General features: G+C 38.5%; 1 protein-coding gene across 1 annotated transcript in view; it reads right to left on the reverse strand.

Moving 5' to 3' along the window:
• LOC121453516 (putative Polycomb group protein ASXL3) overlaps positions 1–27137 on the reverse strand; it is a 143839-nt gene that overhangs the window by 50077 nt on the left and 66625 nt on the right. Inside the window, exon 7 of the mRNA XM_041660364.1 lies at positions 17128–17291. Coding sequence (XP_041516298.1) covers positions 17128–17291 — 164 coding nt within the window. The remainder of the gene's footprint in view (positions 1–17127; positions 17292–27137) is intronic.

Here is a 27137-nt window from a genome sequence, read left to right on the forward strand (position 1 = left end):
TCCAGGGTCACGAATTCCTCTTCTAGCTTCTGCACACACCAGGTATACAAGTGGTGCACATACATGTAGGTGAAACATGATACATATAAAAAGATTTTAAATAGCTAAAACAAGACATGATTAACTAAGTCAGTCATAGTAATGGTATCCCATGAAGAATATGAAGCAGCGATATTGAGGTAGTGGCTATAATGAACAAGCAGATAAAAATGCTAGATTGGAAAGTAAGATAAGCAAAATGAAATCTTCTAGAGGAGTTGGATACTAAATCAGAACAGGCAAATGGAAGAAACAGTAACACTGACGGCGGATCAACGGGTACTATACATCTGCTATAGTTTGATCATTTCCCAAACAAAAATAAAACAACAAATCCTAAGGCTGAAAGTTAATTGTTGCAGTGATACTAAGAAGTGGTGTCTTTTTTAAATTTAAAAATTTTTTATGTGTATGGGTGCTTTGAGAGCATGCATATCTGTGCACCTATATGTATAGTGCCCCATGGAGGCCAGAAGAGGGTACTGCCTGGAACTGGAGTAATGGACAGGCGTGAATTGCCATGGGAATAGAACCGTGAGCCTCTGGAAGAATAGCCAACTCTAACACCTGAGAAGTGGTAATCTGAAAAGGGGACTAGTCATGAGTATCCACCCTTAAGAATGGATTAGTGCCTTATCTTACTGAATGCTCTTGTGAATTCTCTCCAATCAAATAAATTAAGTGGTTTTCAAAAAGTACACAAATCAGAAAGAAATAGATAAAAGCCATAATTCTTAGTAAGTGGTGTGCTATTTATTTATCCGGAAAGCTTAGACATGTAAAATAAAAATCAGGGAAGAATTATCAGTGGCACAGTAAACGTGTAAAAGAGGACTTTTTTATATACTTCAAATATAACTAACATACTGTGGAAGAGGAGACCCCTTTACAATAGCAATTATTAAAACACCGTCAATGTACCTAACAAGAAAACCAAAGACTATTATTTCATTCCCCATGCTTTTTCAGATTAATGAGTTCTATTCCAAGTACTCTTTTTGTTTTCTTTCATCACAGCTCTAACTCGTTCTGGCTAGTTCAGATCACCAGCCAACTGTTTTGAGAGGTGACTGCTAGTTCTTGGCCCTTTCCTTGCTCAATCCACAGTTCGCATATGAACGAGGGCATGCCCTCCTGGAGCCACATCACTTCTCTTGGCTTCAGCAATGCCTCTTTGGCTTTCCTCTACCTCACTTTACCTGGCTGCTGCTGCTCAGTCATCTTTGAAAAGCCATTTACCTTTATGCAGTCATTAAGATGTAGAAGGCTCAGGTTTTAGTCACCTCATCTTCTTACTTTATAACCCGTGCTATTTATATCCAAATGTTTCTGTTTAGTTCTGGGGACTGAACTCAAATCTTCACACAGGCGAGGCAAATGTTCTACCACTGAATTACAGCCCCAGGCTTGATCTATGGTATTAACTGACGCACATATATAAGTGGCACCATTTATCTTAAATTCTACCTATAACGGTAGTTCAACATCCAAACCACTACAGCTAACATGTGAAGCATGATTAATATAAATTCAGAGACAGAAATTGGGGTTCAACCTGAAGGTCAAAAGAGCAAAGCAGTCAGCTACTGGCTCTTACCTTGACCTCAGTCCGAAATTAGTGATCCTGCCTCCAGGAATCTTAGAAAGAGACTGTGTGTGAGAGCTGTCTCCTCCCATTTTATAATCCTCTCTAGTTCTGGGATTAAGGGTGTGCACCACTACTGCCTGGTTTCTATGGCAAGCTGGTGTGGCTACTGAGATTAAAGATGTGTGTCATTGTTGCCTGACCTATAAGGCTGGCCACAATGGCTCTTTTTCTTTTCTGTTCCTCAGACAAGCTTTGTTTATTAAAATACAAGTGAAATGCCACTACAAACGTGTTTTTACCACATGTACATAGACTTCTAAAATGTAAGTAATATATATGTTGAAATTTAAAAATCTTCTGTCTCCATCCATTTGTGTTGCTGCAACAAACTACCAGAGACAAGGTAATAGATAACGAACATAAATGTATTCATTTATGGAATCTAGACTTGGAGCTCCGGGCACCAGTGAACACTGAGTCTGATGAAGGTGGATCTTTTCTAGGAAGACACTGTGTTGCTTGGTTGTCACTGGTAGAGTAAGTCCAAGGGTGGAGAAGATTTGTGGCTTCAGTTACAAGGACAATAATCCCACTGACAAGGGCAGGATCTTCGGGATTTAATCACTTCCTTGAAAGCTCTTCCTCTTAATACTGTCATCACAGGTTCAGGTTTAAATGCACGGATTTGGATGGACACATACACTCCAAATACAGCACACATTCTTCTCTCAGCTTTACCTAGCTCAGAAAGCAGCATCATTCATTCACTGTGACAAATGAAGCTTGAAGGTGAGTGCTGGGTAACTAACATTCACAGGAGGAGGAGATAGCTCTGGATGAAAAATTCATGAGTTCTTCTGCAAAATGCTGAAGGATTCCTTCCCCCCACCCCCCCGCAATACATTTGCAGAGTTTTATTGATGAGAAAGCCAGTGTTCTTAGATTTGAAATAATCTTTCTTTGCTTCTTATTGTATGTTATTGAGATTTCCAGATAAAATGATATGTAGAGTCCGGTCCGGACTCTCTGAACATGGCGAACAATGAGGGCTGATGAGAAGCCAAGTACAATGGCACGGGGTTTTGATCCTACTTCATGTTCTGGCTTTGTGGGAGCCTAGCCAGTTTGGATGTTCACCTTCCTAGACATGGACGGAGGGGGGAGGACCTTGGACTTTCCACAGGGCAGGGAACCCTGACTGCTCTTTGGACTGGAGAGGGAGGGGGAGAGGAGTGGGGGGAGGGGAAGAGGGGTGGGAGGAGGGGGAGGGAAATGGGAGGCTGGGAGGAGGGGGAAACTTTTTTTTTCCTTTACTCAATAAAAAAAAAGAACAGGTAATCAGAATGGCTGTAAAGTGAAACAAATTCTAGAATTTCACTGGAAAAGTAGAAATTCATTGATTTCAGTGAAGAATAAATGAGTTTTGAAGTCTTGGTATTAATTGAGAGAACCAAAAAAAATGATATGTAGAATTTACAGAGAAAGACTGGGCAAAAATGATCTGAAATAGATAGTTAGCAGTGACCTTTGTTCTTGCAGAATTTTGAACGATGCCTGTTCCCACCATTCAGACTGGAAAAGCATGTGTCCTTGTGGTTAAGTATAATTTACTGTAGATTAAGTGCTATTATGTTTGCTTTTGGGATCTTAAGCTTCCAAAATATCAAAGCTGCTTCTAGATAAATATGTCATTCTCACTTTTGTTCTCTCTCAATCTCTCTCTTATTCTTTCCCTCCTTACTCTAATTTATATTTCAAAGGAACTCAGTGTATATTTTCTGCTAGGCTGTGAAGTCATGGCCAGCTCATAAAACAGAATATCCTCATGTCTAGCACATTGTTCAGCCTACTATGGTAGAACTGATTTGTAAAATAAATGAATTTTCCAGATGATATTCAGTGTGTGAACGGGTGCCATTGAGATCATTTTCAGTAGATGCTGAATCGGACATTGCTATGGAAGTGGCTTTTGTCCGGAAATCAGCTGGACCTCACAAAAGTCATTCTGGTCAGTTCAGGAAAAGATACATGTTTACCAAGTCCATGCTTGACCTAGGAGGAGCCTGGCACTTGTGAATAGTAGGGACTATTTCTTTAACAAGAGACATCTTAATCATATACTTAGTGACACATCAATGTGCATGGATTTCCTTCAACTCACAAAATAGTCTCTTTAGACCACAAGGCAACTGCAGAATAAAAACTTCCCTGGAACATTTTCTGCAGTGGGCTCTTATTATAGATACTACATCCCGAGGAACATTCCAGAAAGCAGAAGTGTTTAATGCTGGCCCCCATCACTCAAAGCTAATTATATACAGACAAACAGATAATCCACTGACAGTTTTCTGTTGGAGATACAACCTTTCATTAGAGCAAATTACCTTAGGTTACCCCCGTAACTGCCTTCAGATATTAGAAATATGAAAATAATTTAATATGTGCACTGATGTAGAGATCCAAACACGATTCCTCATTATCCCTTGCTTATTTTTGAGTCTTTATTTTTTCATGTCATCTCCAATGTATTGAATTAGGACGCTTTTATATAATTATTTATTTTTTAAGTAGGACTGAATAATCACTAGAGATTTAAAGGTGATTTCATAATTTAATTAAGTTTTTTCTTCTGTCATTCTTAATTTAGGAGTTTCTACATGATATCTATTCACAAGAGTCCATGGTTGCCTTGATATGAAAATTTTCCTTACCATTCAAACAACAGGTGCCCTGCCATCTGAATTAACTCTCACCATCTCACCCCGATGCTATTCCTTTCCACATCTGTAGCAAAGCTAGTGGGAATCTGTTCTTTCTACAAGACTCTCATTTTCCCTGGCTGAAAAAAGCTGAGAGTTTTGCTATAAATATTTTATTAAGTGAGTTAGAAAGCAAAGGGTAACTATACAAATATCACTTGGCAGCATAATGTATCCATAATAAAATATAGTAGTGGTGGTGGATTAGACACAGTTGAAGATACCCTTGCATGCTGTGCAATTACCACACCATGTCTGTATGTATGATGCAGAACAGGTTTTGTCATATGCAATGGTGTTTTCCAGGCTGAGTATGTTTGCGTTCCCCTGTTAACCTCCCTGTGCACGGGAACAAAAGGAGCTCCATTTTTTTTTGACTTGTCCATTATTTATAACTCAGTCTAATCTGTACATCATCTGACATAAGCTGAAGCTAGATAATGCTTAATAAAATTGGATGCTAACCTCAAGTGAGCTAAGAAGTGAATAATGTAGATAAAAATCAGCTGTTTCCATAAGTCATTTCCATATTATTAAATAAGCTATGTATACCTACATGCTTCCCTTACAGCCTGAATTGCAAGAATGGGAATAGCAAGTCTCCGATTGCAAGGATATCATTGGCTACATATGATTTAGTATCCCCAGTAAGTGACTTAGGCAAGAAGGAATAATGGATTTTCTAAGTACCTTAAGATATGCTTTCAGAAGCAGGGGAAAAGCCAATGTGTCCATTCCATTAAAATAATTACATCTCAAGTTACTTTTACCTAAAGGCTTAAGACACTAGTACTTTTCATATCTTTAATACATTTGAATTTTATAATCTTTTAGGTAAATTGACATTTCCTTATATATGCTATTTGTAGAATAAAATAACAGTATAATTTTTAAATCAATATATACAGTACGTGGAGCGATCTCTAATAGGAGCCTGGCTTATTGAAAATGTATGAGCTATTTCCGTGGAAGGAAAAGAACGAGAAGCCCTTTCCCATTTGCATTTATAAAGGCTTCTTTAAATATATACGCTGATGCCAACATAGCCATCAGAAATCAATAAATCACATTCTCGGCTGCAGTAAATACTTGACATACACATTCATTTTCCTGGTCCAAAAGTCTCTGTAAAAGGACTGCGTAAATGTTCCATTTTAGTTTAATGACATTCTCCACAGTTAAAATTATGTGCATTACCGTTAGTGAGCGCAGATAGGATTTTAAAGTGCCTATACTGTACATATCTTTCAAAAGCTAACCATTTAGCAGACCATAGACACTCAGATACAGACCCAGAACAAACAACAACAGCAGAGCAGAATGAAATGCTGCAATTACCATTTGGTCAAAAATAAAAGCTATCATTTATTGGAGATGCCACTGGGGGATGGTCTAATAAAGATTTGTAGACAGCCCTTGGTGCCCCGATGCCATCAAATGGAGATGGTGAAGATCATCACTTAAATATGAGTCAGGTGACAGGAATGACAACAACCTATTCATCAGTAAGCTTCAATTTGAAAGTGTAATAAAAGGCTAAATATGACTCCACTTTAGGTGACATTTATTCCACCAGCTGTCATATATTTTTAAAAGGTCACAAAATTGTTCTATGTAGATACATCGATAAAGTGCACATTCTTAAAGGAAGATTTGCCATGCATCATCAGGGAGTCTCTATAAAGTCTCCCACACATCTGCAGAGAAAGGGATGGAGGGAGGGAAGGAAGGACGGAGGAAGAGGAGGAAAGGGAGGGAGGAAGAGAGAGAGAGAGAGAGAGAGAGAGAGAGAGAGAGAGAGAGAGATATGCACAGTTGGTCAAAGAGCCAAGCACTGAGATTATGGAGATTTTGTTTTCATGTGAGAACTGGATGAAGGGTGGGTGACTTCTATTTCTTCATTTTCCCTGGTAATACCACCCTGACCCTCTGGGTTTTTCTCCCTTGATGTCAGAATCAAAGTTAATGTGACTGAAAAGAAGAACTGTGGTTTATGTTTATCTATTTGATCATGTTCAAACTGTGCTGTTCTGCACGTTGACACTTCACAGTTAACATACTTTTCTTCCTCAAAACCTACAGTTTCTTCTTCCCACACTTTCATTTGGTGCAGTTCCACCCTTTCAACCTTACTAGCCTGAGCCCCGTAGTCAGTCAGGAATCTCACAAACTGCCCCTCTCCCACCACAAAGTCATTGAGATGTAGAAAACTGTATTAGTCTGGAGAAACCCAAGTTCTGGCACATCTGTTACCACGGTAACTGCAAAGAAATTATTTAGCATTGTCGGGGTGAAAACAGGTAAGGGGAAGAGCTTTGTCAACCACCATTTGGCCTCAGTTGTCAATTCCTCTGGGACACTAAATCCTTATGCTGGCCCACCATGCTGCCTTACCACACATCTCCACGCTCTGAGAAGACAGAATCACTTTGCACTGCACTTCTACACTTCATTATGTCAGCACTGTTTTTCCTGATCCTCTTTGATCTCAGGAATCAGCACATGCATGCATTATGCATGTTCATGCAAGAACACGCATGTGCACACACATACAAACATACTTTCCATATCAGCCTTCTCTTTAGCGGCCCTTGTGTTACAAGCTATAATCTCAGCTATTACTGGGAGGCTGAAGCCAAAGGATCACAAATTCAAAACCAGTCTGAACTCCCAAATCCAGACTGTCTAAAGATAAATAAAGAAAGAAAGCCTGGAGAGAGGACATGTGGAATTATAGAACAGAACTTTTCTAATACCTGTTGAGATCTAGGTTTACTCATACATATAGGATTTATTTTCCTTTCTTTCATAATCCAGCCTCCTTGAATTCTAAAACTTTGGTCAATAAATAGAAATATCTCTTCTATTTTTAATTTCCCTCATCAGTAATCTCATTATTTAGGCCAAAACATGTTGAAGCCTACTTTCTCAATTATATAAGAAGTCATATCTGATATCCTTAAACTCTTCTTCGCTCAATCCAATTAGTAAATGTTCAAAATTTTATTTCTAAAATTGCCGAGGTTATAATCACAATGTGACTATTGTTTAATTAAAGACTTTTATTTGCATTTATGCATTTCCATATCTGTGCCTGTCTTGTGTGTGCAGCTGCTTGCAGAGGAGAAGAAAGAAGGCACTGGATGCCCTGGATCTGGAATTGCTACCCAGTGTGAGTGTTGGATTCTGAGCTCAAGTCCTCTGGTGGTACAGCAAGTACTGAGGACCACTGAGTCATCTCTCCATCCCCACAATGTGATTTTTATTTGGGACTGGTCTCTCAGTGTTGTTGAGGGCACCAAGAAGATTTTTCTAGTCTAGTATCACTTCACCTTCAGAAGCAGAAGGAATGATGGAGAACATCCTCACCATGAAGGCTGATCTGTGCACCAAGGACAGTAAGAGGTATTGGAGAATCATATACCAGTTCTTCCAGCCTCCAGAACCATGAGAAAAGATTTTCTTTTGATTCTTTGAGACTCTTGGTCTGTTATAGTATGTTACAGCAGATCAACTAATCTAGTTCTCTACCTTATGAATCTAGTTATTTTTAAATCCTGTAATATCTTTGGCCAAAGTTGTTCATTTCATTCCTTCACCTAGTTATTCATTAATCTACCCATTCACACATCTAGTTGTTCCTATTTTAATTCACCTAGTTCTTTCATTCATTAATCTACCCACGTATTCATCAATCTATTCTTCCTTTAGTTCATTTACCCATCCAGCCATCCTTATTTACTGACCCTCTTTTTAAGTGCCACACACATTAAACATATAAAGACATTATTTTGGAATCTTTATGCAAATGAAGCCATATAATGCACATTTGGAAGAAAATAAACAGAAACATATGACAGAACTAAAGAGGCCACTTTAAAGGGCAAATCAATCAAAAAAGTGATGTACATGCAAAATTTTATCTTCTAACCATAATATAACCATTGAAATCATGATGTCACAGCAGGTGGTTGCTTATATCAGGTCTGCTCAATGTTAACAGCTGTGGATAAAGCGAGGGCTTATAATAGGGCTAATCCTCTACCTGCTAAATTCTTGGCTACTGATGGATTCCTGGGGAGGGGAGTCAGAATCCATAGATGTTCAACCACTGAGAATAGTTTCATATTTATAGTCACTCAGATGGCCCTTGGGAAACTTAATGGGTTGAGTCACCAAACAAGGCAAAATTCATGAACATGGGGAAAGAACCTGTAGGGAAGTCAGGGATAACAGATCTGAAAGAGATAAGAAAAGTGTGGGGTGATAAGAGGGACCAGATTGTATTATGTAGAAGTGGAATTGTTAAAAAAACAAATTTAGTTGAAAAACAAAGTCCTTTGTAATGCAGTAATGTTGGATTCTGACGGGTGAGAGTGAGCTCGCCTGATCAAAGATGACAGCAAAGGCATAAGAGAGAGCCCAGGCTTACTGCCTGAGCAACAAAAGGAAGATGGCCTAACACAACAGTTTGTGGGGACCTCAATCCTCTATTCCCTTGCTTCTCTTCCAATGCTCTAAATGTAAACCTATTCATGCCATGCCTCATGAAAACAAACCTGGTTTAATTTAAGCTGTTTAGGGACCCCTATATCTTTCTGAAGACATTCTTCCAACTTAACTTCATAGCTCAAGGTCCTCACCTGATCTCCCCACCTTCCCAGGTACAGCTAGACCTCATTACCTTCTCTGCTTTATTTACTGGGGTCATGGAAGACCCTGAGGGGAAATACCATGAACTTGGGGTTGGATTATCTGGTCTTCAGAATTTGACTCCCATAATTGTACTTGGAAGAAGTTAAAATGTTCTGGTTCTTGCCTTTGACCCTTGAGTTTCAAGTATAGGAGCTGGAGATAAATGACACTATGTAAAGCTTTATTGTAAGGGCTAATGATTGCATATATGGAAAGCTGAGCATTGTAAGTGCTCAGTACTATTGCTGACACATATTTTTGCCTCTGTTTGGGACTTTCTCCATGATTCTTTGCTTGATACATACATATCTCTTTCTAGGCCCCTCTATCCACTGACAATAATTAGTTCCTTTAGGTTCCCATTGCAGGATACATACAATACCAATGTAGCCTAAGTTCATGATAACAGACTTTTCCATCTCTCTCAGGACAAGAAATATGACTATTAAACATTAAGTCATCAGTGCTTAGCAGAGCCTCATACATAAATAAATATCAAATTAACATTGGTTGAATAATTATTTGAATTATATATAACCTATGCCTACTCCAAAAGCTAGGATTGGCTTACGGCCAAATAATTCAACTTCACACCAAAATAAATAAATAAATAAAAAAGCCTGTCAAGTACCTGAAAGTACAGCTCAGTGCGGCACATCTGCCTGACATGTGTGAGGTCCTGGGCTCAGTAGCCAGCAACCCATACACCTAAGAGGTCTATCCATCAAGAGTACCAGCAAGCACAGATAGTTCATTTTGTTCAAGGTTGAACTATAGATGAGAGAATACTGAATCCAAGGTTTGCAGAGTCACAGACAAGAGGCAGAAAACTCACAGAAGACGGTACAGTAAGCCAGGACTAATAGAATGCCATGGTGCCTTGATGTGGTTAGAGGAGATGCTTCCAGAACTCTGCACAGAGAAGGGTCTGTGGTGAGGACCTACCTTCAGGAATGGATAAAGAATACCACCTGTACTGGTCATATAGGGAAGGTATAGGGATTAGATTCATTCTTCTTTATTTACTTCACCACTGTGGCTCCCAAACAACCAGGAAACATAGGCCTCTTACGTTCTGAATAATTCTGGCCTGAAGTTTAGATTGATAGACACCCCCTCTATGTGTCTATGTGTATATGAGTGAGTGACTGTGTGTGTGTGTGTGTGTGTGTGTGTGTGTGTGTGTGTGTGTATAGTAAGGTGAGGGGCCAGTGTGGCAACAGAACAGAACATAATGCAGTGGGGTGGGGGAAGGTCAGTAAAGAATGCACTTGGACCAAAGTTTCAAATTTGGGGTTGGTGAGGAAGTACCTGCATGGAGGAGTGTCCTGACGTGTAGCTGGTTAGGACAGAGAAGGGGCCAGATGAGGTAGGTGAATAGGTGGTAGGGCCTGTCCTCAAGTCAGGGCCTTGCTGTGCCAAGGACTGATCAACATGGGAAGGTTACCTGGTTAGTGCAGAACAATGACTGCCTATACAAAGATGACATCAAGTACTTAAATATATTACATATAATTTCCTCACTATCAGAGAAGAGAGACAGCTTGAAAGAGTAACACTAAAATGAACCAGTTTAAATTAGATCAGTCTGAATTCATGCTTTGCAAGATAGAAAGCTACATCTAGAGAGAGATGTAGATGTGGATTTTGTACTGGTCACATACCAGATTCATACTTCTCTACATGATGCTCCTGAAGTCAATGCAGAGGTAAAGAGATGGTCCCACATGTGTGCAGGAACATATGTATTTTGTGTCTAGTTGTAGTTCCCAAATCTTTCCCAGATCTGGGAGAAGCAATGCCCCATCTGTAGAGCACACCAGTGATGAAATCTGGATTTCTGGATTCCAGCTTGCACTAAAGGAAAGCCTGGTCTCCTGGTGGTAGGGTTCATCCTGGACAGGTACCAAAAATGTACAAAATGAAACTGGACCACCTTGACCTTGGTATGCTTCATAGTAAGGAAGAGATCAGATAATAACAGGGACAGGTCTAAGAGCCCAGAATCCCTTTTAATGATCTTCTACTCCCCGGACATGGGATAATTTAAGCATAATAACCTATTAAAAACAGAAAGCCACAAAGTTGTACAAGTACGAATTAGTAAGTGGGATGTTTGAAGAGCAACAGGATATTTACATGGCTAAAATTAACTTCCTCAAAAATACTATTTAATTTCAAAGAGGGAAGCAGTAAGTTTTTCATTAGGGAAACTGGGCAGCAGTATGCAAGAACCCAGATTCATTTATTGCCTGTTTCCAAAGTCTGTAATCTAAATCTGATCACAAGGAAATACTATACCAGCCCAGATTTGCTTACAGTCTTCAAAGGTATCATGAGAAGACTAATGTCAACTGCAGACAGAGGAGAGCAACACTCAATATAGTTATGGGTCTGTACGTGATCTTGTAGATCAAAGAGATCTCACCGGGAGTCCTGGCTAAATTTGAGTAGGATTCAAATCACAAAGAAATCATTGCTTCTAATCCTCTGATCTCCACTGCTTACACTAGGTCTACGGTACGGAAGAACTCATTTCTGTATTTTTATCATACATATATGCCACTGTACTTTTGGTCCAGCTCCCACTGGTCTCATCTCTTCTCTTCCTCACCTCTCCCTACTCATCTTCTTCTGCCTAAACAGTCCTTTCTGCTTTGCTGTCATATAGACTCCACTAACTGCAATATCCTAACAGATTGGGTGGGAGGAAGAGTAAATCACCAGCCCAGAAACACTCTGAAACGTACCTTCTAAGCGCTTATGGCTATTTTAGAGACTAGAGAAGAAGGAATGGAAGGAGAAAGAGAAGAAGGAAGAAAGGAAGAGAATGAAGAAAAGAGGAAGATGCAGAGGGTTATAAAGGATAAGACAGAGAAGAGGGCAAGGAAGAAAGGGAGGAAGGGAATGTAACAACCCTGGGAGGACTGCAGTCTTTGTTCTAAGGTTTACCTTTGAGGAAAATCAGAGAAAATGAGGGTGAAGGCATGGAGCTGAAAGAAAAACCAAGGATCCCCCTTCCTGGTCCTGAGAGAGGATATAAAGTCATGAAAATTCCAGGGGTATGAGAATGACCAAGACTGGGCTCATTCGGGGTGGTATGGTTATAAACTGCATATAAGAAGTGGGAGGAACCTCCTCAACCCAGAATCCAATAGAAGCCTCTCCCTAGTTCAAATAAGAACTCTAGCACAATTAAAGCCTGTTGCAAAGGCTTGCCACACAGAGTTAAGATTTCCATCATATATAAATATTATTTTAAACTGTCAGTGACCCCCCCCATCCTTAAGTCATAAAGTTGTATGATCTTGGGTGGGGCCCCATTCCTCCACAGAGGTGGCCCAGGAGTCTCAAACTTAATTTTGTTTACAGTAAAGATATACCACTTTCCAGGATCCATTTTTATGCTATCAAATATCCAGAAATTTAACAAAATCCTATATATTCCTATGTATGACAAGTAAAAACAATGGGCAGAAAATCTCCTTCGAGTCCTGCTTTATTCTGATCTCAGTTTTTCCTCCTCATCCTCCTGCTGCAGCCTATATTCTGGTATCTTTGATACAATCCCCAACTCTTTTTCATAAACCAGCTAGTTCTGACATCTTTGCAGAATTCAATTCACAAATCCTAATTTGCTCGGATTCACGGTCTGTAAAAGTCTAGGGTGAATTCTTCAGGTTTCTGGGTGTAACAGTGGAGAGCCTCCTTTACCTGTACTTCAAAATGCTAATAGTCTCTAGTTCCCACCTCTTACCCTCCTTCCGTCCATCTAACTATAACCTCTACATTGAATAGGTTCTCCATGCCCCATGCCTTCCCTTACTCTTTCTATGAACATCCTTTAATGTGCAGTTTCCCCTGTAGAGACTAAGATACCTCCCATTGTCATTGCATGTCAGAGTTTACATAAATAATTCTGTCAACTTAACCCAATTCAACACCTAGAGTCTCCAGCTGAGGACAGAACCCCTTTCATATAGAGGAAGTGTCTCAATCCAATGTATTACAAAAGCAAACTCAATCTACCCTCTCTTCTGAGGGTATGGTTAGTTATGTAGCAAGCATCTATTCATCCCTACTGTGTACCCTCTAATGCAACTTAGAAACAGAACTTCAATGTGTCTCTGACCCTAAAACAAGTGTAGAACTTCATGGCAGTAGCGGTAAAAACATTGTTCAAAGAGCAAGCTCTCATTAGCTCAATCCTTTCTGTGTCTTTCATTCTCTTGACGGCATTCATGATTGGATAAGAGATCAGGTGACCTCAGCAGCAACCATGAATGTGAATCTTGGTGTTTTGTTCTAAATACTGGGATATATGTATTCTTCCCATTAAAGTGTGACAAGAGGTAAACACTCATTTTTTTTTATTCAGATAGTGATCCTATCACAATGGGACACATATTTAAAACATCAACTATTTTACAAAATTTACTTAGCCAAATAGTGCAATGGCTCCTTCACAATAACTGAACCCCAAGATCAATAACCAAAAGCATGCCACAATGCACTAACACCTGTTATCTTACATACCAGAACCAATAAATCCCCTTAAAGCTTAAGTCAGTTTAGATGGATTTTCTGTTGCTTGCAGTATACGATATGAAGAGTAAATTCAAATGTCAACTAGATGTTACAACGTAATAAAACAATTAGAAGTGATTAAATTATGATTGGAGACAAACAGGTCTATGAACAGGGTGGGGGAAACGCAGAAGGGCACGGGGATGAAGAGGTGACTTCATGGCAGCTGGCAGTGGCAAGATAAGACTTAGCTTTTTGTATTTAAGGATGCAATCAGGTAATGAACTCCAAGGATAGGGATCCTACAGGGTTGTTTTAGATTGGTAATGAGGCATAAATTTGGAATATTCAGGGAAGCAAAACATGAGAGTTAGGAATTTCAAGCTTTGGGTAGGAGTCTTTATCCAATAAAACTCCAAGGGATTTTATATAATTATAGATCTTTCATGGGCCCAAATAAACTGACGCAATCAGATTGCATTCCTCTGCCTTCCCCGCTTATTCTAGTCCATGTTGTAGCAATTTGGAAACTTTAAAGCTAAACTCAGAGAGCAGTACCATATTGAAAAACCTTTGATGGCTACCACCAGTTTCACATAAAATTCCAAAAATCTATTTAGCCTGCAACCAGGACTTAACGTTTGCAGGGTAAGGTGTCCTTCTTCATGGTCTCCTAGATTCCTCTCTGGACAATGTCAGTCACAATGAAGGACAGAATCTACTGGAAAGTTGGGTGGGCAGTTTGCAAATGCCACATTCTCCTTCTGGAGGATGCTTGTTACTTTAAATGCACTTTCCAGTGCTTTAGGCTTAACCTCACCGCTTGTCCCTACTACAGAGTGCATTTGGGTTAACTGTTTCCATTTTCAGTGACTTTAGAGGACTTTATGCTTCTGTTTTGACATTATGTGCCCCAGTCATCTTGCTAAATTTGGTGTAGACCTATACATCCATTAATCTTTTTCCTTAATTATAAAGAAAGGGCATTGCATTACAATGTGAGGTTTTCTGCTGTTACGCCGACCCACACAAATAAATCACATATAGTTTCGTCATTCATCAAGTAAGCAACACTCAATGCATGCTCTGTAAATATTTCTGAATAAATAATCTCCCAAAGGGCTAAATGTTATTCACGAATGGGTATTGTGCCAAATTCATCTATATTTCTTTCTTACAGTAGCTCAGAAATAAATGGAGTAAGAGAAACTGCTGTAGCTTGAATAAAATATCAGGCTCACACCATGGTCTCTTGGGTTAGTACATCCTTGGTTAAATCTAAGACAATTTGTTATTTATTTCACCAGTACTTACTGTGGATGTGGTGTATGCTACACATTACTGTAAACAAGATAAATCACATCCATGACCAAGTGGAAAAAATAACCGTGTATGCTAATAAATAAATTTCCAAAGTTTTTCTTGACTCCTGAATTCCATTCTCAAACAAACAAATAAAATGACTATCCATGGTTCTTCCCTAAAACTTCCTTCAAAGGTTATGAATCAAAACTGAAATTATATATTTTTGAGGAGGTAGAGGAAGAGGTCAAGAAAAAGGAGGAGGGAGAGGAGGAGGGGGAGGAGGAGGAAAAGGAGGAAGAGCACAAGAACAAGAATAACAATGATGATAATTTCTTCATTTTTAATTTCAGTGCCGATCCCCCTCAAACTCTCCATTCTTCCACTTTGGGAACTAAAATAGTGTACTGATTATTTCTGCTCTCATGTTTCCCATGCTTGGCATTCCTTTGCAGTACTGAGAAATTACATTCTTAAAAAGTAGTGCTCTTAGAACGACATGAGATAGAAGGGAGACTCTTTGCAAACAGATAGCCGGCCAGCAAGAGGTGGGTCAAGGATCTGACAGATGACAAGAGCATGTATATGATAAATGCTATTACACACGCATATGGAAATTAAATAAGGGAAAACATCATTTTGTACAATCAGAATACACTAATAATGAGGGGAGAAATGTTACCTAACAAAGTCTTCAAAAGCAGTAGTATGATCAGATTACCCTCTACTCAAAAGACTTCAAGGTATCTGATGACAGATACTAAAGGAATTTTCCAGACTCTATTTCTAATGCCTTTACATAGTCATTTCTACTGTTCTTCTTATAAGACTGCCAGAAGTTAGTTAACTCTTGATTTTGTAATTCTGGATTTTTGTTCTCCCTAATTTCCTACCCATTTTATTCCAATTCTGTCTGTATTTGCAGGCTAAAGAAAGACTATTAAGTTTGCATCTGTGCTTAGAAAAGCTCTGTGAGCTTCTTTTAGTCTAAGCTTGTCCATTTATCCTCATGCTTTGGTAATTCATCAAAAGAACATGCACCCAAGTAGAGTGCATTTAATCATTCATGACGTGAGCACTGATTAAGCATTTACTGTCTACCACCTTAAAGCGTCTAAAATATATCAGAGTCACAATAAAAGATTATGAATTCTTTGGTTCGACAATGGCAACCCCCAATAAAATGTATCTGAAGTCAAATTAATCTTTCTGAAAAGATGAATGTATTAAAGAAATATGTAGGAATTTGAACAAACTATTAGTTATCAAAATGAAATTTATATAAAAAGAGGTAGTCAAGTTAGTACAAAACTAAACCATATAGAAACTATCGAAGTTACTCAGAAAGGAATAGAAGTATGGAACCAAAGGTGCATAATTCAGCTCAGAGATGGATGTATCTATTCAACATAAAAATTCATAATTATCCATATATTATTAAGTGTATGAACTTAAAATATATTGTTAGAATTTATTGAAATAAGAATTACAGAACAATGAATATATTATGCCATAAGATCACAGAAAAATGTCTTCAAGATAGCACTTAATAATTTTTGTGACATTTAATAAAAGCTATGTGAAGATTTTTTTCCCTTCTCTTCCCTAACAGAACAGCTTAGAAGTTGATTGATGCTTCTTTTTTCATGTCTATATTTGTATTTCTTTACTTTAGAAGCTTTCTAAAAATATATTTAGGACATCTCTAGTTATAGCAAAAAGATAAAAGGTGATTATTTATAGGCACCATATTCTTGATGATAAGCTCTCAGAAGAAAATGCAAATATAAATTTTAAATACCACTTGGAAGGAGTCAGAATAAAAACATTAACATAATTTCTCAGAAACCATTTTTTTATTACTAAATTGCATTATTCTCTCTCAGCAAAGGAGCAGGTACTTCAAATATTTATTTGATAGTGGAATGCTTCATTTTTTTTCTTTTCCTTTCCCAGTGTGGGTAGGCCAAGGCTTCATTCTACTATAGTGCACTGTGATTAAAATTTTAAGTAGGCTTATTACTAAGAATTTTAAAAATAATAGTTCTGTTTTGGAAGACTAAAGAACTAAACCAACAGCAGCAGTAACTAAACAGAACAAATAAATTACGTACTTCATTTCGTAAAGCCATCCAATCAGACCCAGTCACCTTGACAACAGACAACCACTGCACTGTATGATGGGGACGGGAACGAAACGTGTAGAACCCCACTTACCTGCCTGTCCACTTCTGGGAGCAGAAGCAGGAGATACTGCTGGAAATGCTGGGGAAAGGAAGCAAAGGTGTGCTTGTTTATTAATGCCCTCAGGTTAGTATTGACAAGGATAGATCCAGGGGTCTCTATGTCAATGTCCTCAGCTTTGGTCCATTTCAAGTGTCCTGTGATGGGTAAAGCAAGAGGTATGACTTTATTACGGAGTGAAGGAACACATGTACATCAACACATGTCTATACATACTCACTGAGCATGAGTATATCCAGGAATATGTTTATCCATTGCTTCTAAAATGATTTCCAGAGACCAAATCAGAAAACTGAACCCTTATTGGTTTATATCAACCCAGTCATATTTCAATCAATATTTAGCTTATTAAAATTAGGTCCAATTAAAAAACCTTGTAATTATGAATGTCTTATTTTTTTATTGGTTTTGTTTTTCTGAAGCAAGGAAGGTTTTCAATGCAATTCAGCCATGCCTGGATCTCATTACAAATTCAAGCTGGCCTTGAACTTGTGGCATTCCTCATATCTAAGGCTCCTAAGTATGTGGGTACAACTGATTATAAATTGCAAATCGACAGAATTTTCAATACATTTACATGAACAAACAAAAATTTATGTATCTTCTCTAGAACTTCACTCCAATGATAGCAAGACCTCATTCATTTAAATTTATTTATTTGTTTTGCAGTACTAGGAATTGAACACAGGAGCCTTGAATATGCTCAGCAAATGCTCTCCCACCAAGCTATAGCCCTGATTAGTACTCCTATTTTTAATAAACAGGTGACAGCAATAGCTGTTGTGTGTTCCCACCATGTTCCAAGCAGTAAGTGCAGATAATTTTTACAAGATTTCTATTCAAGGTGTTTTTGAGAATAACTTAAGAAGCAGTGTTGATTAAAAAATCCAGCTGTACCTAGTGGTGGTGGCACACACCTTTAATCCCAGCACTCAGGAGGAGGCAGAGGCAGGGAGATCTTTGTGAGTTCAAGGCCAGCAGCCTGGTTTACAGAGTGAGTTCCAGGACTGGTTCTGTAGCTACTGAAAAACCCTGTCTTGGCAAAACAAAACAAAACAAAACAAAATAAACAAAAAATTTCAGATGCAAGATCTGTAGGGCAAATATACTTTTCCAAATCAATCCACAATTCAAGGCTCTCTGGTGTCCTGTGGCATCTGTGTGTAGGCTGCATAAATGGAAATCACAACAACTGAAACAACAATCAATTATAAGGTACTGTCAGCTGGTCTGTACAACAGGAGGACAATTGTTGGGTACTTGAGCTACCTGTGATTATAGAGTATGCACTGAATCAAGGTCAGTACACTCTGTTCTAGGACACATACATTGCTGGTAGTTTTTGGACTGTTTAGGTTTGTTTTCACAACATGCTTCATAGTGAAAGAGCTGTAGCAGAAATTCAGGGCAGTGTGAAACCTCTACTACTTATTCACTGGTCCTTTATAGATAATAAACGCACAATGTGTTGATCTTTGTTTTACATGATTAAACACAAAAGAAAGACTAAAGACAAAAATACAAGGCATATTGGTCAGCTGTGAGCCTCCGTGTTAATCACTACTGTAAAAAGAGCTTCTCTGAACAGGGCTGAGAACAGAAGTAATCTATGGGTATAAAGACAAGCATTCAGGAGGCAGTATAAAATTATGTTCATTTAGCAGAAGAATGGTAGTACGCTCTCCCCTCTCCCCTGGAGCCTATGACTACCCAGCCACAGGGGACTGGACCTACTAACTAACCAGCTATGAATTCTGTCTTGTGGAGTAGAGTGAGAAGTTATCAGCAATTAATGGCACTTGGAGAGAAAGTTGTTTGGTTTGGTTTTGCTCTATTTTATTCATAGTTGTAACCACTGATAGACTTCCCATGTGTTCATGGATGGTCCTACATCTGTGCGCATATAGGCAACAAAAGAGCACATGAATTTGGGAAGGAAAAGTGATGGTGGTGGTATATGGGGCAAGTTGGAGGAAGGGATTTGAATGGATTTGCTCCAACTATGATACACATACTGAAATTTCCAAATAATAAATTAAAAACAAAGAACTACAGGGACTGCTATACGTAGTCAGAATGCCTATCTGCAGTTGTTTCAGAATGAGAAAGGCAGAGGATGGCAGAAAGTGATGCCTGAAATCTTTGAGTGAGGTATTTTTAATATAAGGGCTCTCAGTTAAAGCAGAACACCAAATCTCATGAAGACTGTGGACTCATTCCCATCTCCACCCAGTTGAAATCTGTCCACACATCAAAAATAAAAATTCTCTGCAGCCATTTTATACAAGAAATAAATCTCAATAAATCAGAATCAGTGATGAGATGAACAGAAACTTTCTAGCAGATAAGATAGAATGGAAACAAAGATCAACTTAGAACTTCATCAGTAGCTGTGCATTTTAGAACGGCAGCATCCAAGAACATTTAAATATCCCAACAGAAATTCTGTTCCTACGAAAATCTTGCTGACAGATGTTATTGACCAATAATTTCTACCAAAGAACAGAATACACAGCTGTAGCAGGAATGGTGAATCAAAGGTCAAATAATCACAGTGCTTCTATATAAATACTAACTTTAAGAAATAACACTAATGACTAACAGAAGTTAAATCAGAGTGGAAATAAAATTACGTATAGAGAAATAAGGTACATGTGTAATGAGAATATCCATAAAACATGGGCACTGAGAATAAGTTTTATTAAAAATCTAAAAGAAGCCTCAGAAGAACAGAAAAAGAACAAAATTCCAAATTAATTAACATAAGGAAGACATCAGTCAAAGAGTAGGCACTGAAAAAGAGGAAAGAAAAACTAAAATTAAGTCCAAGAAAATCACAATAAACACAAGCAAATTTTCCTATTAGATTCAAAATGTAAAAACTTCCATATATCTATTGCTTTGAAGAGATAGTTAAAAATTCACCTAGATAAACTGAAAAACACTAATAATGAATTTAAAACAGCACAAAAGAAACAACACAGTATTGATTTTGTCAAGATAACATAAATGTAAACAACATTGCTGAGAATGAAACTGTACATCCATGACATGTGTAAGGAGTAATGACCCGAGTCTCGGAATAAACAGGACAGCATAAAGGGGAGAGAAATAAGAAAACAAACTGTCATTACAGATGTGGTAGAAATCTCAACAGACATGGAAAAAAACTAACATATCAAATTTAGAAAGCTTTTATAAATCAACACTTCGCATGCAATAAACTGAAGACAGTGACCTGCACTAAGCTACTAGGTGCAGGCATCGCACTATTCGTCACTCAAGGAATAGCAAGGAAACAGACCACAACTGCCGAGTGAGTCTCAATAAATACTGACGCATTAACCTAAAACCACATCACTCGGTCCAAAGAAAAAGATTGGCTTTAAGCTTCACAATCCAAGGCCAGTTACCCTTCAAGCCTCCTCACATCTAGTACATGGTTGGACATTCCATAGAGTCTATAGAAGACAGAGGAAAAACCATGCCAGTATTTATAAAATTCTATGCTAATTGATTTTAAAATTAAATTCCTAATTTTAGAGTGGGAAGGGAAAAGTTTCAAAATGAAAGAGTTAAAAGCTCAAATCATGAATTTAATAAAATAATCACTGAATAAAAACACAAAAAAAGGAGTTAACCACATAAAAATAAGAGTGGAGGCCCATGTGTAGAAAGAAATAATAATGGCTATCAATATGAAGAGGTTGTATTTTTTAAAATGAAGCTAATGAAGTTAGAAATTCCTGAGAAGAAACTGCGTAAACATAAATAGTAATGAAAAACAGGGACACAGTTCTAGACACAGGACCGATTTAACAGGCAGACATAATTAAAAGTAGATTTTTTTAATGACCAATACAGTATTGTGGATTTTTGACAATAGTGCTGAATAAAGATAAACTGATTTTATTGTATGCACATACTGATGTATGTGGGGGTAGGCATGTATGTGGGTACACATGTACATGTATGTACATTTGGGAGGAAACAAGAATTGACACTGGATGTCTTTCTCAATTGCTCTTCACCTCATGTTTTGAGGAGAGTTTCTCCTCACTGATGGTAGGGAATATGGCAGTGAATCCCACATATCGTTATGGGATGGGATTCTAAGCGTATGCCTTCATGGCCAGCTTTTTACATGAGTGTTAAAGGGCAAACTCAAGTCCTTAGGCTGGTACAGGAAACACTTTATCCACTCAACCACATCCGCAAGCCCTAAACTATTTTAAGTTTATACACTTCCTAAGTTAACTTTAAGATAGAAACTAGTTTCCCTCCCCCTCCCCCGATCAAGTCCCCCTCCCTCATCTGCTCGAAGAGCAATCAGGGTTCCCTGATCTGAGGGAAATGGGAAGCGGTTGCGGGGAGGAGGCAGAAATCCTTAATAAATAAATAAATTTAAAAAAAATGTAGATCACCTGGGGAGAGGTGTTTGCTAAAGCCAGTGACTAAGTTGCAGGTGTTTCCCTAGCCAGGTGTTCCCCTGAAAGAGAATATTAATGAGCTTACACCTTGGTTTATGGGTTGGGGGGATAAAAGGTGATTTGTATAATAAACGCGGGAAGATCTTCAGGATGGAGAGAAGCCTGAGATGCCATTCGTGAAAAAAAAAAAAAGATAGAAACTAGTTAAACATAAAAGTTATCAGTAAGATTTCTCTCACGTACATATAGTGAGCAAAATATAAACAGCTTAATAATTAATGTAATGTAGGTAACTTTATTTTTATGCCAACCTCTCCTAATGAAAGGTGAGAAGGAGGAGGAAGAAGAGAGTGAGCATGGGGAAGAAGGGAGAGGAGGAGAAATTATGGGAAGTGGAAGGAGGCGGAAGAGGAGGAGGAATCACCACTACCCCTCTCTCCCAAGTGGCACAGAGTCATTTATGACTAAACCAACTAAAGATGTATGTTCAAAATGTCCACCTAAGTGAAGCTATGTTTTATAATTCTGAGAAAAAGACAGAACAGCTTAACCAAATTTGCTCTTATAAGAACGCTTAATTCCATTTTAACTATCCTCACACATGTATTCTTAATTGGCTTTAGAACAATCCAATTATATATGATTGTCTTACCTCATTAAAGCTGGCACTGCACATCTCCCTACAGTGCCCACAGAAGGAAAAGTATGAAGTCCCTTTAGTGTCTACTTCCCAAACGCTTTGCCTAGAGGGCTATGACAGCAGAGGCAGGCAGAGAAGACAGGGGAAGACACAAAAAAGACTCAGCGCTATGTGAGAGGGTCCATTTTGTGATAAAAATTAGGGACATGTGTCCAGCCAAGGCCCTCACATCCCACTTGGGTACCTGTGGGATTTATGGATCAGGAGGAGTGTGCTGGTTTAGATTCACACTTCCCGATGCAACATATGCAAGAAGTAGGTGTCAAATGTTCCAAGAGAAAGACCCAGAAGGAACACACACACACACACACACACACACACACACACACACACTTCACACCAGGAAAACAAGGGGATAGGCCCAATCCAAACAAATAAGTGTACTCCATGTCTAAAGAAACCCAAAACATGGTTGGCAACAGGCATCTTTACCTGCTCAGCCATCTTGATGGCATGGCCAAGGATGTCTCAGTTTTATTGACTTTGGAGAGCTATGGATAGAACTTAAGGCAGTGTTTAACATTTTGAGGTTTTCAGCTTTCTATGTTCCCTACTTCATCTCTCTCTTAAGAGACATGTGACTGATAATTGCAGGGATACAAACCACTCTTAAGACCCATGCCCAGCAGTAGATGGCCAACACAAAACAAATTTACTGGCAGGTTCTTTGTTTCATCCATACCCGACAGTTCCCTTGCATATATATAATGGCATTCGTTCCCATGTGCTGTGGGGATTCCTGTGTATAAAAACACGTGTCTCTGCATCTACATGTGCTTCTTCTTTGGGTCTCTTTCTTCCCTTTGTCTTATTCCAATTTGTTTTATTTTCTTGTTATTCTTTAAATGTCTGTATGTTTTCTAAGGAGAGACAAAGGGTGTGGAGTTTGATGGAATGGAAGGTGGAACAAATCTTGGAAAAGTTGGGGAAGGGAAAATAATAATCAGGGTATAATGTATGAAAGAAATCTATTTTCAATAAAAAAGAAAAAGAAGTTTTTCACTTATCCAAAAATTAATTAAACTTAGTAATTTAATTAAAATAGAGCCTTGGTATATATAATCTCTGAGAAAATATGTAACATTAAGGAATGCCAAACAATATTCAGAAAACACTGAAAATATCTGAATGAGACATAGAATTGTTATCCAATTTTCATTTTTATTTTTTTGCATAAATTTATTTTTCAAAATAGGAACATCTTTAAAACCAGCAGAGTTTTGATTATTTATTACAAAAAGATTAAACAACAAAAATTAATGTTGGAATGAATCCCAGAAGTTAGGTTCAATGAGGACATTATTAAAACTCCCTCAGAGACAGCCATTAAAAGCTTGGAATTATTTAGCAAACACTTTTAAACTCCTACTGTGTGACTCGGTAGAAGGTACAATTAAAAATTGGCTTAGGTCAGTGTCCCTGACTTTACGTCACTTACATTTTACCTAGGGGGGTAAGATATATGAAATTAGGAAACACAAAAGAGAGGAGGGAGAAGAAACATCAACAAAAAAATTTAAGTCAACTGATATATAACACAGAATCCATCATTGGTAGATGAACATAATTTCATATTGTGGTACCGAGAAAATGTCCAGCAAGCTATCTGGATGGCAGACACCTTTGATCCAGGTTCACTGATTGCTACGCTACTGCTGTCAATTCTGAAAAGGGCTGAGCATATGTGGGTGGAGGGAGAGTGAGTGCAAATGGGATAATTAGAAGTGACTTCTTATTCCTTTAGGGGAATCTTACCACAAAAACTAAAATTTAAGCTTCTACTTTGAAGCCCAATTTTGACTGCACTTTGTTTTATCATCACTAATTTAAATTAGAAGAAACGTGTGGTATAAGTTCTAATTTAGAATAGCTTCAGCACAGGAGGACTGCTACCCAAACTGAAAGGAGGGAACATAGATTCAAGCCAGTTTTGAGACTGCAGTGCATCTGAGTCAGGAGGGAGAAGTGGGCAAGAGTGGTGCTCCAGGCTGACTGGCCAACGGCTTGGGAGGGGGCATTCCTTCCTCTGATTCTGCACTTACACATGAGTTTATTTAGGATGCTCTTCCTTGAAGACACAGATTCATCCAGAGAAACAGAAGACAATTATCACATGTATTCACTCATAGGTGGTTTTTAAACATAAAGCAAAGAAAACCAGCCTACAAATCACAATCCCAGAGAACTTAGACAACAATGAGGACACTAAGAGAGACATACATAGATCTAATCTACGTGGGAAGTAGAAAGTAGAAAAAGACAAGATCTCCTGAGTAAATTGGGAGCATGGGAACCTTGGGGGAGGGCTGGAGAAGGGAAGGGAGAGGCAGGGAGGGGAGCAGAGAAAAATATAGATCTCAATAAAAATCAAAAAAAAAAGTCATTGAAAAGTTGCTCCTCATTCATCTGGACTGACTTGAGACCACATTCAGTTGACATATTCACTCATTCATCAGCCCAATATTCTCACAGCAGCTACCAAACAGAAGGGATAAAAAGGTGTGCAGGGATGGCAAGGAAGGCCAGGGCAATCTCTCTCTATTCTCGCAGAGCGTGCAGTACCATGATAAAGAGAACGCCAAGCATTCTAATTCTAATGGAAGATTTTAAAAATCACTGTGTGGGCTGGGAAAATGATTCTGCAGGTCAGGGTGCTTGTCACCATCCCTGAAGACCTGCCCTCCACCCTCAGGAAGTGCATGCTAGAAGGAGAGAACCAACTACCGGAAGTTGTCCTCTCATGGCCACATGCATGCCACAGCTTGTGTGCACCGACCCGCCACCATCCAGCAAATTAATGTAATAAAAAAATTTTAAAAATAATTTTAAAATCTGGATGAAATGGTTTTCAGAAGATGGTCAGCCTGAGGGTTCTTTCCTCTATGTCTTCTCATTTTTTAGTAATTTTTGGTGTATAATAGGAGGTTAGTGAGCACCGCTAACTTCATTTGCACTAAACAAGCCACTCTGTTCAGAGGCTTGGTAGCTTAGGCAGTCACAGTTGCTTCCCTGGTGATCACAGGTTGTTAGCATTTGCCTGGTTTCTACTTGAGCAGACCCATTTTCAATCCTACCAGTTTCTTCTTTGGGTTGAAACAGGGTATGCCAAGAGCTCTTAAAAGAGCTATCTCTCTGTCCACACGCAGCTAGAGTGCCTGCACTTTAACTTAGTCAGACTCTTCAGGTTATATAGAAGGGGGTGGTTCCCCCATCATGACTACAGCCACTGGATGCAGGGTCCACCTGCCATTCGAAGTCTGTCAAACACGAATTGTTCAGATTGCAGATGTGCATGCCGCCTTAGCTTTCTTAACATTCTGGTTCTGAGGTTGTTTTCTTTTCTTTTTTTTTTTTTTACTGAAAATGGAAATCATTTTATTGTATAAAACTAAAGAATTAAATGAGAAAAATCATCAAAAGTTAAGCAGATGAGTCTAACTAACAGGTCCAGAATAGCTTTCAATAGAGCTCAACATAAAATAATAAAGTTAATTAAAATACTATGAACACAGTCCTTAAGTGTAAACTTTGTAGAGGACAATGCCCTGTCCCAGCCTTAAAAGGTTGACACATGTGGTCAACCTATCCATTAACCGTGGACTATGACTCTCTGAAGCCTTCCGAGAAAATAACATCATTATTTCTACTATGTTGTCCTTGCATGAAGCTAAATTGTCTAAGAAACTACTCCAGCACAAGTTCAAACATGAGAGATGGCCAGTGATGTGCACGATTACTTAGAGAAACCTCCTGCCACCCATATTTCAGTTGACTCTCAAAGTAAAAGAGAAATAATAAAGCAACAAACCCCAAAGCAGTTCTGATTCTACTTCAGTGTGGACATCAAGGTGATGACCACAACACAAGTTCCTGATGGAAAATATCCAAGACCTGGCTGGGGCGTCTGATAACATAGCATGACCAAATTTAGGCATGCCAAGGAAGATAGCATACTGTCCTTGTATCGCATTCATTTTGCTGAAGTTGTAGTGGATTATTAATCAATTAATTAATTTTGTGATACTATGCACTATGTAGCCCTAGCTGGCCATGAACTCACAAAGATCTGCTTGCCTCTACTTCCTGAGTACTGGAATCAAAGTCATTCACCACCCACCCAGCTTTGTTTTACCTTGAAAGATAGTCTTGCCATGTAATCATGGCTGGTTAGGTTTTCCCTTAGCATTGCACTTGAAATGCTGGCAAAGCTCCAGGCTTGAATTCCCAAGTGCTGGGATTACATAGATGTGCTACAGTTCATGGATAGCACACTCTTTTTAATCAAAGTCATTGATCTTTAAATCATTGCTGGGTTGCTCATGAGAATATATTCATACATATTATGTGTGTAGATGTGGTTCAGATGTCATTCTGTACATGTCATTCAGAATTTCCCAATTTAGGAGTTACTTAAACTATTCAGACCAGAAAAACCTATCAGTATGTATGTATGCATGGTGATTACCCAACACACAGAGACATACTTTCGGTTATAGGAAATAACCACAAAAAACCTTAGAAATGATAGAGAATATATAAGCAGGCCATATTAAAGAGTTAAATTAAAAATCCCTACTCCTTTCCCACACTATTTTACATAAAGATTCACCAATCCTATCCCAATGGCTTTTAGTGAAAGCATGTCCCAGGAGTTAGTAAATTTTCTAGCATACAGTAGGCAATAAATAAAGCTATCAAACCAATCAATCAACCATTTAAAAACTGGCTGTAATTTACCAAAAAGAAAAACTCTGTAAAACAAATGAGTCCTACATTGCCAAGCAGGTGCCAAGTACAGTAAGAACATGTTCAGGTTGGTAAGTTCACTGTTTCTACTCATCAAATATCCCTGT

Source organism: Microtus oregoni, unplaced genomic scaffold (assembly GCF_018167655.1).
Source record: "Microtus oregoni isolate MIOR12 unplaced genomic scaffold, Mior012 000011F_ref0000422, whole genome shotgun sequence".
Taxonomy (NCBI): Eukaryota; Metazoa; Chordata; class Mammalia; order Rodentia; family Cricetidae; genus Microtus; species Microtus oregoni.